Genomic DNA, 16,055 nt, shown 5'->3' with positions numbered 1-16,055 from the left:
GATTTCTGCAAGGAATAGCTTTGGCATAACGCGTGTAATGGTCTGTTATAACCAAAACATCCTCATAACCACCTTTTGATTTCTCAAGATTAAGAAAATCCATGCAGACTAATTGCATAGGTCTGGAGGTTTGGATGAGCTTAAGCTCAGCTGCAGGGACTTGAGGGCTTTTCCTGCAAATACAAGGTTTACACAAAGATACCCTAGAGTTAATATCTCGTTCAATCCCCGGCCAATAAAATCTCTGACGAGCGAGCCATAATGACTTCTCTCTTCCCAGATGATCTATATCGTCGTGGATCCCTCGGAAAGCGATACCTCTATATGTCTCCGGAACGACCAACTGATAAACCTCTTCACCATCCAGAGATGCGGTTCTGTAAAAAACACCTTATCTGAAATGAAGTTTGTTAAAGACACGAAGCAGGAACTTTACCTCTGTAGGAAGATCGTTCTACCCCTGGGTCGGGAACCGGATCTCAGGATGGAGATAACCTTTGCTATGTTAGGGTCGTTGGCCTGCTCCTTTCCCCAATCGATAGGGTTGACTATATCTTCATTGGCCAACTGAGGAGCTGAGTCACCAGATAAATATTCAACGGGAGAGACAGAAGCTGTGTCGCCAAGACATATAGCTTTGACAGCTTCAGAAAAGTACTCTGGTTTGCGGCTAAGGTTATCACAGTCGGTATTAAGCTTTCCAGACTTGTAGACTATACTGAAATCATAAGTTGATAAAGCAGCAACCCACCTATGACTAGTAGCATCAAGCTTTGCAGGCAGTTGATAAAACATAGGTCAACGGGTTGTTGTCAGTAAAAACAGTGAAGGAGTTGGCGTAAAGGTAATCATGAAATTGTTCAGATATTGCCCATTTCAGCGCAAGGAACTCTAGTTTGTGTGCTGGATAATTCCGTTCACCTGGCCGGAGTCCTCGGCTAGCATAAGCTTTCACTCTTTGGCTGTCATTTTCTTGCTCTTGGAGCAGAACTGTTCTTAATCCAGACCCACTAGCATCAGAATGGACAATAAAGGGCTTAGAAAAGTCTGCAAAGGCAAGAACAGGAGGAGATGTGAGTTTCTCCTCAAGAAGATGAAAGGCAGATCGTTGTCTTTCACCCCAGTTCCAGTCTACAGGTGACTTGGTTTTCTTCTCAGACTTAGACTTCTTGGATTTCTTTGTGCCATGGCCTTCAAGATGGTTAAGGAGCTGGGCTATTTTGGAATAATCTTTGATGAAGCGACGATAAAATCCAGCGGTGCCAAGAAAACAGCGCAGTTCGGAAATATTGGTAGGGACTGGCCAATTTAATATAGCGGAAGTCTTCTTTGCGTCGGTAGAAATACCGTCCTTGGAAATGACATTTCCAAAGTAAACGACTGAAGATTAAAAGAGTTCACACTTGGAACCTTTAAGTTTCAAACCATTGTCTTCGAAACGTTGAAACACTGACTCGAGACGATATATGTGTTCCTCGAATGTCTCTGAAAAGATCAAAATATCATTTAAAAACACCAGACATTCTCGCAATAGCAAATCACCAATACAATTTTCCATTAGTCGTTGGAATGTTGCACCACTATTGACTAAACCAAAAGGCATTCGGTTTGCCTCATAAAATCCAATTTTTCCTACAGAAAAGGCAGTTTTTGACTTGGACTCTTCTTCCATCTCAACCTGGCACTAACCGGAACGAAGGTCCAGTTTAGAAAAGAATTCGGAACCTATAAGTAGGTCAACTGTGTCGTCGAATCTAGGCAGCATGTAAGCATCTTTCCGAGTTTTAGAATTAAGTAACCTGTAATCTAGGCAAAGACGAAGAGACCCATCTTTCTTACGAACAAACACGACATTGGAGGAATAGGGGCTGTCACTCTTTCTGATGGCACCAATATCAAGCATTTCTCGTAGATGTTGACGTACTTCTTCGTACGTTCCCGGAGGAATCTTTCGGTAGGTTTGCTTGAAAGGGGTGTCATCCTCAAGAACAATTATGTGTTTCAATTGATTGCTGCAACCAAGGTCTGTGGGGCCAGTAGAAAAGATGTGTTTCCAGTTACCTAGAACCTGGTGCACACGAAGTAACTGTTCCGGTGATAGCTTCTCAGTGTCTATCTTCAAACCAAGATCCTCAACAAAATTAGAAGTAGTAGATGGAGGTGTCAAGTCAGAGGCAAGATTAACCACTACCTTAACTTCATTGATAAAACAAAGATAAGACTTCGGCTTGATGAAAACAGATTTGGCCGACATGTTACACAAACGGACTGGTACACTGGCATAATTACCGTGTTGAGGAACTTGAACAACATGGGGTCTTACTAAGTAAGAGCTGTCACAAGAAATATTTTCAGTAACCACTTTCTGAACTGAATGACTAAGACCTCTGGCAATGCCATTCATAGTTATGGACTCGTAAGGTCCGATAAAGAAATAATAATAAATAAATGGAGTCAGCGCTTCCAACTTTTGGGTGATTGCAGCAAACTTCTTGTCGATACTAGACTGCAGACTACTCAGTCTATGATTGACACGTTGCCGTAGTTCAGCCATTTTATGCTTGACATCATCGTCATAGGTATGTTGATTCTGATGTGGCCTGGGTTTTGGATGGTTCATCCGTAACTCTTTCTCAACCGTGTCAACCGACTGTATGCTCATTGGTAGACTTAACCATGACCGGCTGGCAAACAAGAGAATCAAAAGCCATTTGCCATGCATTTGACAAAGCGACTGCGGCACCAGCTGACTTAAAACGTCTAATCACATTTGTACCTAAAATAACTGGACAAGACCTGTTACTATCAGTGTCTGGAACAACCAGAAAAGGAACTGACAATTTAAAATCTAAAAATGGTACTGCAACCGAAGCTTCAATATAGTCCAATATGTTTAGATGGTTACCGTTGGCTATTGAAACATTCAAATCAACACCAAAGTCAGCTAGATCAAGTAACGGTGGTTTGTTGGGCAATAACTGATAAAAAGAATTTGCGACAGTTGTAACCATGGAACCACTGTCTACTAGACCGAAAGCGGTAACATTATTTACAACAACATCAGTTACATTGGAGTCACCAATTAGTACGTCTGTGAGGGTATTGGAATCTGCAGCAACTGAAAAAGAACTTGATTTAACATCAATATTGTTAGAGTGGCCTTGAAAATTGGCAGAGGCGGTTAGGCTTTTTGGTCATAGGTTGGTGTATAACCTTTGTTACCTCGTCCTCGTGATGAACGTCTCTGACCTTGTCTGGGGTGCTGCTGTTTAGGTTGCTAAAAAGGCAATTGAAGGGGTGGGGGCGGGGGTGGAAAACGCTGGGGTAGCTGGGAAACAGGTGTGGGATGGTTGTTAAATGGAGTCAGCGCTTCCAACTTTTGGGTGATTGCAGCAAACTTCTTGTCGATACTAAACTGCAGACTACTCAGTCTATGATTGACACGTTGCCGTAGTTCAGCCATTTTATGCTTGACATCATCGTCATAGGTCTGTTGATTCTGATGTGGCTTGGGTTTTGGATGGTTCATCCGTAACTCTTTCTCAACCGTGTCTCAATAAAACATCTAAATCAGAAACAGAATCATTGGAATGTCAGGCATTGCTCTGTAAAGACTCGGAGTGCAAACCGGGCCACAACCTTTCGCACATCAATTCATTTTTGAATGTTCTAGGGAGGTGTCCACCTTCGAATGCATTTTCTAGAATGTATTCAAGGAGACTTTCAAAAAAACTAACAGATCCTTAGGTTTCTGGGTTGCATTGAAGAACTCGATTATGGTAATCCCCTTCCGAGAAGGCTCGGAGAAGTTTACATCAATTTTAGTAAAGATCTGATTTATAGAAGCAGAATCACCTAAAGAAACTACAAGGCGGCGTGCTGTTCCCCTCAAAGAGTTACGCAGGGCCTGCAAAATCTGCATATTTGAAAGTGTAGTGTCCTTCAAACAGCGTATCTCATGTCTCCATTCATAATACCCGACTTCATTTTTCGGTACTGGCTCATCTCCTGAGAATGAAGGAATCTTGGGAATTTTACCAAGACGAACTGAAGAGGGAGAGGAAACACTAGGATTCATAAAACGCACAGGTGAGGAAGGCAGACATGTGGGTGGGAACATGAGAGGGTTCTTAGACATAATATCTATAGTAGGTATATCAGTAGGAGTGGTACCTTTGGGTGTAATGTTGTACTTGGCAGAGAGGGCTTTCAACATGTTTTCCTCTGAATGCATTAGAACTTCCATATAACTGCCACCTACAGCACCCAGTGCAGGTTCCGGTTCGGTATCAGACATATTTGAATGATATTTGTACCAAGATAAAAATATCAAAGAGAGTTTTCAAGTACGTTCTGCTTCAGTAAGAACTGAAAAGACGACACAATAAAAAATAAAAACTATCAATGTACAAGGTAATCCTCAAATTACCAACAAAAATAAAAAATATCAAAATGCTGTAAATATATACAAAGTATTTTATTAATTCATACTGGCTTAAATTCTAGTTTTAAATAAGTATGTGTAAAGTGTACATCAACTGAGTTTGTACTGAAACTCAAATTCAAATCTTCTAAGTTTGAAGTGTTTGTTTAACTATTTAAGTTAAATATTTCCAAGTTCAAAATCAAGTTGATTTTCAAAGGATGCAATTAAGAACTGCAGCTGATGAAAGGAAATAATAACAAATTTTGAACTATAGGCTAAATGCAAAGTTCGGCTGTAAAATAATTCAGCTAAGTGCAGCGATTACTAAACAATCCCTAAAAAATCAAGTGCTGAATTAAATTCAACTTCAACTCAGAAATAGTGTCTTGTCAACTTCTAAATATCTAAACAAAACTTCAAGGTCAACCCAGTATAGAAATATTCAATATACTGCTGTCACTAATCCCTATAACAAAAGGATGTGTAGAATAAATGTAGGTAAAATGATCTACAGTATTTGTAAACAAACTGTAACCTGTGTGTGAAAAGTCAATATTCAACTATGCTGTCAAATATCAGTGAACTGTGATTAAACACAACACATGTATTGTGTATTGAACAGTTAAATCATATACTGATCAACGCTACACAAATAAATGTACGCAGGTTCACCAGACCAATAAATACACTAAAGTCACTTAAAACACAAGTACTGTATGAAATAATATGATTTGCAACTTCAAATACTAATATTACTATGACCTGTTCTAGATAAATCAAGCTGCAAATAAATATGTATAAATTACTGGAATCTCTATTGTTCTGGTAAAAATCAGCACCTGTACATAAAATGCTGAAAATGAAATATATATTATTACTTTACATATATTTGTTCAAATGAAAACTGCAAAACTGAAAGTGAAAGTAGAAAATTACAGCGATTTCAGGATACTGGAAATAAATATTGTGTAATCAACTTAAATTTAAATGCGAGAATGTCTGAATATGTTGAATGAAAACAAAATAGCAAATCTGAAAACTATTAATCTGTGATAATTTCTTTATAGAAACACAAATATGGTCATATATAAGTAAAATTAAACAAAACACAGCATGATTATAAACTAATATGGACTTTATGAGAAATCTTTTGATGCAAATTTCAGAAATCAAGAGTTTATGTATCTGAAATGCTGTCTAACAAGTGTCTACTATGTACACAAATTACCAGTAAACACGAACAAACACACATGAAATGGGGGTACACTTCGAATGGCAAAACGAATAACGCAAATGTGTGTTTACGAATATTTCACACTCACCTATCAGGACTCACACCACACGGAAAATTGTGCAGTGTAAATTATACCAAAGCAAAAAATCAGTGCAATTAGTTGGGAAAGTAAAGAAATCAGGTCGAACTCAGTGAACGCAAAGAATTGAACACCCTAAAATTTTCTAAACCTTGATATTTTACTTAACTAAGCTAACTAGACTAGTAATCCACACTATATGTTTCTTATCAATATACTGTATACTAGTGGGAATCTAAGTGAACAGCACACTATATGTCAAAATAAGGCTTGCAAATTTTCAATGAAAGTGAATACAATATGAGTACATCATGCAGCAAGCAAAACACATTCAAGGAATATATGATACACAAAAATACAAATTGTATCACACGGAACCGTAATACAACCTTAAAAAAGTTACTTGGGAATAACTTCTCAAAAATGACAAAAAATATGATGTTGCGAAAATGTATGAAAAAAGGATACAGCAATGTAAATGTACGTAGCAATTCAGAAGTTAGACTGCGACGGTCAAAAACAACGCCAAACCAATGAAAACTACCAAGAAAGTATTTCTTACTGTTACAAAATTTATCAGAAGTTGAGAAGTACACAAAACTCGTTTGGTTACAACTACGAAATAGTCCTAGCTTTTAAACTATGCGCTAGATTTACACAGAAAATAGTGCGCAGTATTACTTATCGAAAATTAAAAAATTAAAAAAGATGTATCAAAGAAAATGTACTTACGGTTCCAACAAATCCAATTTAATCCACAAAAATACACTATTTAATAAAAACACTTTTAAAACAACACTAATATCACAATCATATTCCTCCACCTCTTTGCTCTGTGTTTTGTTGGATTAAAAGTCACAGTCACGTGATGTGAATACAGCTGATTAATAGCTGTCAAAATTGACAGTCTACTCGCGTGAGTGTACACTTTAAAGAAAAAAAGGGTTGGGGTGGGGAAAGGGATGGTATACCATAGATAAGGTTGCCGGCGTTGTCTGAAACTCCTCTTCCTCTCGTGCGGGTGTCGGGGTATCAGAACAACCTCCTCACCATAGAATACGTGGTGTACCTTCATATCGCCGTTCTGGTTTTCTTACTGTTCGCCTCGTCGTGGAGCCATTTTGTAGTAATGGTAGATTGTAAAGACAACTATGTAAAAGTTTCTTCTATTTATTGGTTGGACAGTACCAGTAAAGTACATGAAGAAAAACCTACAACATAAAAACAGTAAAATCAGGAACATAAAAACAATACGAATTACAATGCAACCATAGCAGACGTGGAAAATACAGATTTCACAAAATACATCTCTCGCGGTTAATAGGTTACCATTGCATTCAAAAAGAACAAATGCTATTATTAATGAAAATATCTTACCATTTTGCAACGTCAAAATTAAGAACAAATTATAAAGTGAAATTCCTATCGATTTTTTTTTCACAATCATCAAGTACTGTGTCTGTTAAATATATAACCAAACACTCTTTCTAGCTGATATATATCGTAATAAAACAACAAAGCGGAAATATTTTATGTGCAGTTTCATACGAAAAAGGTAAGAAGTAAATAAAAGTGAGCACACGATATATTTAGACTTTAATTGAATACTTTAAAATGAGAATGATACATTGCATTATTCAGGTCTATTTACCGAAATTGAATGTTTTGACAATTATAACGGCGATGAACATTAATCACTAAAAGCTGTGCGAACTGTTGCCATATATATTCCTTTATTGACCAGGGCCGTATTCATAAAGCATCTTAAGTATACGTTTTGACTTAAGTTTAAGATTTTACTTAAGTTTGTGGTGATTTCAACTTAAGTCTAAGTAAAAACTTAAGTTCTAGTCATAAAACAGATAAAACTTAAGATACGTAAGAAATGACTTAAGTCAGAAAATAAAATAGCGTGATGAGTACGAGTAAAGTGTTGTTTTCAGATAAAAGCACTTTAAACATAATTGTGCATGTTGCATCTGTCTGAAATTAATGTTGTTTTTTTTAATGTTTTCGTCCACAATAAAAAACAAGAATTACTTATTAAGTTGTTTTATGAATAACAAATATACTTAAGTAAAATAAATTTCTAACCTAAGTAATACTTAAGTAAATAATCAATTTCTTATACTTATACTTAAGATGCTTTATGAATACGACCCCAGATTTAATCAATCAGAATTTAGTTGAAGCCGATGTTTCATAAAGATCTTTCTATATACTTATTCATTTAATTCATTTTGGGTGCGCATCAATAAAGAAAGACTTGAATGAATTTGGTAGAGGCTCTCCAAACGAACATATGTGTCAAAATATTTCAAATTTGGGCCAGCAGATTTAGAGAAGACGTATAAATACTTCCATAAAGACATATAGGGAAAACTAGCTTCGCACACTGGCAATCATGCTTTTAATAAGAATTAATGATTTGATAGAATTTGGTAGAACTTTAATTAAGGACCATTGCTGTCAATGTATTTTGAAGTTTTCCATGTAGCCATTAAGGAAAGCTGGCCAGCTCCCTGGCAATCATGTTTTCAAACGAAACAAAAATGTTTGAAAACATTTGTTTGAGGACCACTTAAAGAACATTGCTGTAAAAATATTTTACAATCTGGCCAGCTGTTTGAGAGATTAAATTACAGCTAAGACTGAACATCAATACTAAAAAGTCTCTCGAAAATAGTCAACATCTTGAAATATGATTTGATATGTGCAGAGTTTGAAATGGAAATTTTAATAGTTAACTTTTCAATTACTTGATCTTCAAGATAAGATTACAGCTAAGACTGACCATCAATACTAAAAAAGTCACTCGAAAATAGGCAACAACATAATATATGATTTCACACGTGCAATTTAGATATAAATGACCAATAAAGTTTTATTATCAAACTTAGATGAGACTGAAAATGTTTTGTGAACATGAGACAGAGAGTCCAGACTGCAAGACGAAACATAATGATTCGAAGGAATTTGTAAGGGGGTTATCTAAGAAATAATGTTGTCATTTTAAAAAAAAATCCTATGGACAGAACTTTTTTAATTTTGTGTACTGAAAGACAATCAGGTTTAAAACGGAAATATGTATTAAAAATCAGAGGTACCTGTGCTTGATCTTGAGTTATCTGCCCTTAAAAATCAGAAAATACTAAAAAATCCAATTTTTAAGGGCAGATAATTCAAGATTAAGACAAGGAAACTGTGTATTTTATCTTATATTTCTTGTTTAAGCATCATTTGAATTCGGTATATAAAGTTTAAAGAAATTTGGTCCATGGGAAAGACCAGGACTTTGAGGTATCATTTTTGTCATGTTCATAGTCAAGGCATATTCCACAGTGTCTATATTGACATGGGGCAAAATTTTATTACGGACAGAATTTCTCCTTTAAACTTTGTTTACTGACAATCAAATCAAAAACAGAAATAAAAAATAAAGCAAACCATAGGTACCTAGCCTTGGTCATGAACTGCCTGCTCTTGAAAGACGAACAAAACTGAAAAATCTATTTTCAAGGGCAGATAATTCAAGATCAAGCAGCGGTTCCTATGATTTTTGATACATATTTCCGTTTTAAATTCGATTCTCAGTCAGTACACAGTTTAAAAAAAATCTGTCAGTAGGAAAGTTTTTGCCTATATACATATATACTGTCAGATGTGTCTAAAACAAGCCGCATGACCTGGCGACCATGTTTTGTTAACAATAGATAATTTAGCAGAGGGCCAGCCAAGAAAAATTGCTGTCTAATTATTTTGAAATCAAGTCAGCGGTTTCAGAGGAGAAGTTTTTTTTATTCTTTTCCATATAGCCATATCGGGAAAACTACTCCCGATGTTCCAATTATATCCCTTGGGTGAAAAGGGGCCCCGCTTAGGGTTCCCAAGTTTTACATACACATATATTGGAAAAATATCTTAAAGGCAAAGAAAATCTCCTATATAAGTGACCCCCCCCCCCCCCCGTAAAAGCCAGACACTTTAATCCCCAATTAACAGTATCCTGTCTGGCGCAGTCTGATAAGGGTCCATAACACCTCTGTAGACTTAACATGTAGCCCATGTCAGAGGATCATAAATTTTATTGATATGTAAAGCTAATTGGTTATTTCCAGTGCTATACATTTCACTGATCGAAATGCAGTTGTTTTTACAGATTATGCACAAAATTATTTTAATTAATAATATACTAATTGTAATTGCTCATTCTTGTTGAGTAATGTCCTGACCAATTAAATTATAATTCTTACACCAAGACAATTCTCACCATTTTAGAGAACTTTCACCTTTATTTCATGAAAAAATGAAATAATTATTTAAAACTCAATAAGAGAAACATTTTTTTTTCAATTATTAATTAATTATGATCTTTTTATCTAAGTAACAAAATAAAAACAGAAAAAATGAATATTGCTGGATTTTATTAGAAATTAAGGAAGCGCTCAGTTATATTTTCAATAAATGAAAAAAATATGGACCTTCATGAAAAATCCAGCAATAAACAGATATTATACATGTAGTTCAAAATAGACATTATTTATTTATAAATGAATTATTCATTATTTTTTAAAAAAGTGCTTGAATGCATTTTCTTTATTTAATTTCTTTTATAAAAATCAAGCAATAATGAGATATAATTGTTTATAAAGCTTGATTAATTGAAAAATAGATATGCTGTTGTATTTGATCACTTTGTTTAGTTCCAATTTAATCAGGCTTTTCGTTATAGAAGTGAGAACTGATTTGCTATAAAGGTGAATAATATCACATGCAATCTATGCCTGTTTAAGTTAAATTACGGTCCATCCGCCCTTTCATGCAATCTATGTACTGCACCGTAGCTTAATATGACAAACAGAAGCAAGTCTATCAATCGTCCAGTCTTGTATATTGGATCTTACTGTCAATACGCAGACCATAGGCCACATACCTTGCATACCAGAATCAGTGTCTTTAAGAAATCTTCTTGCCTGAAAGTACAAGGTCTAGGTTTTTGATATTCAGTATGCATTAAGTATGCATTGCTTAGTAGTTTTCTACCAAAATTATTCAAATTATGCCACTTGGGTGAAAAGAGGACATGTCCCGGTGTACCCAAGTTTTACATAGTCGTATACATGAAAAAAATCTTCTTGACTGAAAGTTCAAGGCCTAGACCTTTAATATTAATTGTGTAGCATTGCCTAGTGGTTCTCTAACAAGATTATTCCAATTATAACCATCGGGTGAAAAGAAGATCCGCCCCGGCGGTCACTTGTTATATGAGTTATATAGGAAAAAATACTTCAAAAGTTATGTGATCTTATTTCCTAGACTGTTTAATCATAGTAACATAAACATCGCCACGACAACAAATCAAGAATAAATTAGCGAACTTAAAGTCCTAGGTAAAGTTAAATCAAATCTACATCGCCTACTATTCCCCGATTTTTGATATTCAATACAATGCTTGTAAAAATACAAAATCTAATGACACTCACCTTTATTGACGTTCTTTTATCGCGACATGTACTAGCTCGGAAGTTGCAACAGAGCCATTTACCGTATACCGCTGAAAGATGTAGCTCTGTTGTTTATCTGGCGTGGACTAGAACATGGTGAGCACTTAAACACAAAGTCTTATCAAAAAACGGATGACCCAATTTAAAACTAATGTTACTCAAATGTTTCCTTAATGTCAATCCGCAAAGAATTCTCAAATTATACTTTTTCTTTGTCGTATCAGAAACTGCTTAGTTGATTTAAAATTAATTTCATAAAAGACACTATAAAATGGTACTAATTATTCTGACTTGTCGAAAAAAAGTCGATAGAGCTCAAGATAGACATATTTTCAAATACCGTATCCTTGTAAACAAGTGGCGATTATCCTCTCTTTTAACTGCAGTAAACATTGTTGTTGTGGTTGCGGCTGGTTTATCCTATGTGGCTTATTGGAAACATTATACACGTACAAGCAAATTCGCTTGATTGTACTAATTAAGTGCTCTTTTAATATTTACGTATCCAATGTAATAGGTAATGTGCACCCCAAAACAATTTTCCATATGTATACTTTGTCGCTTGGCAGGACTAACTGAGTGAAAATAAAAATGCTTTAAAGGCCAGTCTGGTGTAGGCCCTACACCCAAATTGTAGGAGGAGCTTCCTAAAAATACATGAATGTGAGTGAGGTCAAGAAACGGTCAGTTTGTTCCAGCAAGGTGAATCAGCTGACTGACCCTGATAAAAGATATTAGTAGAGTATTTGATCCCTGTTGATCAGCTACACATGTACATAGGGTCAGAGGAAGTATTCATAATTTACTGCTATAATTTAGTTGAAGATACACAAGTGAATTGTGTTACTCTTAAACTCAATGTGTAACAGCTGAATTCTAAACAGGCACTATTAAATCATCAATGCTTTTTAGTTGTTGTGTACAAAGAATCACTTTCAGGATTTTCTATAGTGAAATATATTATTGATTCACTTGGTACATATTATTTGATTTAACTTGATTACAGTTTGTGATTTGAAGTGTTTAAATAGTCTTTGATCTGGACCTGTGAAATGTAAAATATAAATAATACAACACAGTAAACATTGGTAGGAATTATGATAACAAATTTATAAAAAAAAACAAACAATAGTAGCATACATATTTATATAAATTTGTTTTATGACAGATTAATAGATAAGTGTCATTCATCCTTTTTTTATATAATTTATAATTACCACCAACTATTTAGAATAGCTCTGGTCTGGAACTGCAAGATTATCAGTAAAGTAGCCAGTGTGATAATTTCCTATTGAGAACAACTAGTGCCTTGTTACCTGACATGACCTGTGTGTTTACATTTTCCTGCTGACTGCTCTGCTTTATCACATGACCAGTGTCAGAGTTCAGATTTCAAATTTCAACTGTCAAATTTTCAAATTCTTGTTATTTTGCAAGCAGAATAACTCCTATGAGATATTTTTGTATGCCTTTAATTTAATATCATTAAAAAGATTAGAACTTAGAGAATTGATGAGGCGAAATATATTTAATAATTTTCACTCTTATTCGAGTTATTTAGAAAAAAAATATCAAAAACTGAAGGATGTCTGAATGGTTTTTGAATTTTCAATGATTAACATTTTGTGGGTGGAGCCATTCCTTTTATACTGAGCCCTGGGGTTTAAATATAAAGAATGAACTAAAATATTTCACTATTTCTATTGCAAAAATCATTTTTAGAAACGACAACCATGTAGAAGGTAATCCGTCATATCTTGGTCAGATAAAATTGTTCCAAAATGGAGCATTTTACCAGCAGTATTTCTATTTTAATAAACTTATATGCATGCTCATTAATAATAATGAGAATGTTACTGTGGACCAAATGCTGTATTGTTCTACTACTGCTATACTAGCGCTGAATATCAGAAAAAATATATTTTGAGATTTCTAGCAAGTATTTGTAGGCGACTTTAGTATTTATTTTCTTTGTCAGAAATACATTGGTGTGTCAAACTTTAGAATATAGCTAAACTAATGTATACATACATATTTCGAAATAAACTCGTCGGTACTGGAGATATAATGGGTGTCTCAAAGTCAGAAATAAACAACAGAAACAAAACAAGAGGGTCATGATGACCCTATATCAATCACTAGAGTTTGTCTGAGCTATTGATCTAGTTTTTGACCCCAAATGACCCAGTTTCGAATTTAACCTAAAGATCATCAGACAAACATTCTGACCAAGTTTCATGTAGATTGAGTAACAACTGTTGTCTTTAGAGTAATCCCAAACTTTTCCTTTGATTTGACCATGTGACCTAATTTTTGACCCCAAAGGACTTAGATTAAAAGTGGACCTAGAGATCATTAGGCATATATTCTGACCAAGTTTTGAAAAGATTGAGTCGCAACTTTGGTCTCTAGGGTGTTCACAAGCTTTTCCTTTGATCTGGCCTACTGATCTACTTTTTGACCCCACATGACCCAGTTTCGAATTTGACTTAGAGATCATCAAGTTTTTGACCCCGTATGACCCAGTTTCAAACTTGACTTAGAAATCATCAAGATAAACATTCTGGCCGAGATTTATAAAGATTGTCACAAATGTGGCTTCTAGAGTGTTCACAATATTTTCCTTTGATTTGACCGGGTGACCTAGTTTTTGATCCCAAATGACCCAAATTCGTACATGACCTATAGATTATTAAGATAATCATTCTGATTATTTCTCATGATTTCAAACTTAAATTGTGGTCTCTATAGTGTTGACAAGATTTTCCTTTGGAACAGGAATAGTGACTTAGGTTTTGACCTCACATGACCCACTTTCAAACTTGACCTAAAATCAACAGGACAAATATTCTGACCAAGTTTCATAAGTATTAAGTCAAAATTATGGCCTCTAAAGTGTTCAAGACCTTTTCCTTTTATTTGACCGGGTGACCTAGTTTTTGAACCCACAAACCCAGAATCAAACTTGACCTAGAAATCACCAAGACAATCATTCTTACCAAGTTTCATTAATATTGGGTCACAACTGTGGCCTCTAGAGTGTTCACAAACTTTTTCTTTGATCTGGCCTACTGACCCAGTTTCAAACTTTACCTAGAGAACTTTAAGGCAAACATTCTGACCAAATTTAATAAAGATTGAGTTAAAACTGTGGCCTCTAAAGTGTTTATAAGCTTTTCCTTTGATTTGACCCCACATGACCAAGATTCAAAACTGAATTAGAAATCACAAAGGCAATCATTCTGACCAAGTTTCATAAATATTGGGTCACAACTGTGACCTCTAGAGTGTTCACAAGCTTTTCCTTTGATCTAACCTACAGACCTAATTTTTGACTCCACATGACCCAGTTTCAGAACTGACCTAGAAATTATCAAGGCTAACATTCTGACCAAGTTTCATAAAGATTGGGTTACAAATATGGCCTCTACAGTGTTCACAATGCAAATGTTGACGGACGACTCACGACGCACGCCGACAGACGCCTGATAATGACTGTTCTCAATAGCTCACCTTGAGGACTTTGTGCTCTGATAACTAAAAAATCAAGATTCATAGGGGATTCGTGAAACAAAATTGTATCCGAAATGTCACTGCTGATTGGCGGGTCACTTCATTACATCAAATTTGCTTAACCTTATAAACAGTGGCAGTCATATGTAAAATGCTTTTAAAACTGCTTTACTATGTAATGCATGTGTGGAATAAAGAAACGGTACTTCGTTCAATTGATTTTTTGATAATTATACAATAAATTGTTTAATCATAATCTAAAGGAAGCTGCCTTTACATATAGCTTAATTTTTAGAGTTTGGCTTGAATTTCTTTTAGGGCAGTTTCCTTGCATAAATAATTAAAATTATTAAAAAAAAACAATTTTAGGCTGGAATTAATCTATAGTGCTTAACTTATTTCTAGACGTATAACCGGCCTATAATGTTCTGCTTTTTCCCCGCAAATATTCACACAAATATTACTGTCGTCGTAATCTATACAGAAAGGTGTTCATTTGTTTCATTTAATTAGGCATTTGCATATGCCTTTTTCAGATCAATGAAACAAGTATATAAAAGATACAAACGGAAATCGAAAACTGCGTATTCCAATGTATTACCCAACTTGTCCATCAATTTTCCACTTGTTGAGCTTTTTAATTTGATATACTAAATGTTTTGCCTGCGTTACCAAGTATCCTGTTATTCAGTGTTCAGTACGCTGCATTTGCCTTTTTTAGATCAATTTGATCAACAATACTGGACTACAAGAATGGCGGCAAGGAAATGGCACGTGTTCTCTGACGAATTCCTATTGCATTGGTACAAAGACCTTGTTTACACAAGACTATTTGGGTGGATACATAGACACAGTAAGTAAATCATGTATACCAACAGAGTGCATTTTCGTGGTTTTACATATAACAGCTTGGCTAAACCGAAAACTATCCGTTGCATAAGCAACCTTTAAAACTGCACAGTACAGTTGCAGATAGACACGTTTTCTTTCCTTTGCAAAATATCAGCTCGCCTTGATCACTCTCAGTCCACTAACTTTTGATTTGTTCAGCTTATATATCTGCAACTATAAATGACCTGCATACGTATAATTTTTGGAAAGTATGGGAAGGAAATCGCATGTGTTCTCTAGTAAGTTTTTCTGTGAGTATATTGTTCATTCGCATACATAGACGCAGTAAGAAAATAATGTACATCGACTGAGTGCACATTATAATGATTTCACATCAAATCTTTAGGCTATACTGAACACAATTGCAGATGACCAACTAGTTTTCTACTGTTGAACAATTACTTTAAT

General features: G+C 35.0%; 1 protein-coding gene across 1 annotated transcript in view; it reads left to right on the top strand.

Annotated features, from left to right (window-relative positions):
* LOC123537088 (uncharacterized) overlaps window positions 1-15,622 on the top strand; it is a gene marked incomplete at its 3' end in the record, with an annotated part of 68,631 nt that extends 53,009 nt beyond the window's left edge. The window contains exon 6 of the mRNA XM_053536410.1: window positions 15,478-15,622. Within this exon, the coding sequence (XP_053392385.1) occupies window positions 15,478-15,622 (145 nt within the window). The remainder of the gene's footprint in view (window positions 1-15,477) is intronic.
* Window positions 15,623-16,055: the final 433 nt, after the last annotated feature.

Source organism: Mercenaria mercenaria, unplaced genomic scaffold (genome assembly GCF_021730395.1).
Source record: "Mercenaria mercenaria strain notata unplaced genomic scaffold, MADL_Memer_1 contig_983, whole genome shotgun sequence".
Lineage (NCBI taxonomy): Eukaryota > Metazoa > Mollusca > Bivalvia > Venerida > Veneridae > Mercenaria > Mercenaria mercenaria.
Note: the sequence above shows the minus strand (reverse complement) of the source record. Positions and strands in the feature narration are given on the sequence as shown.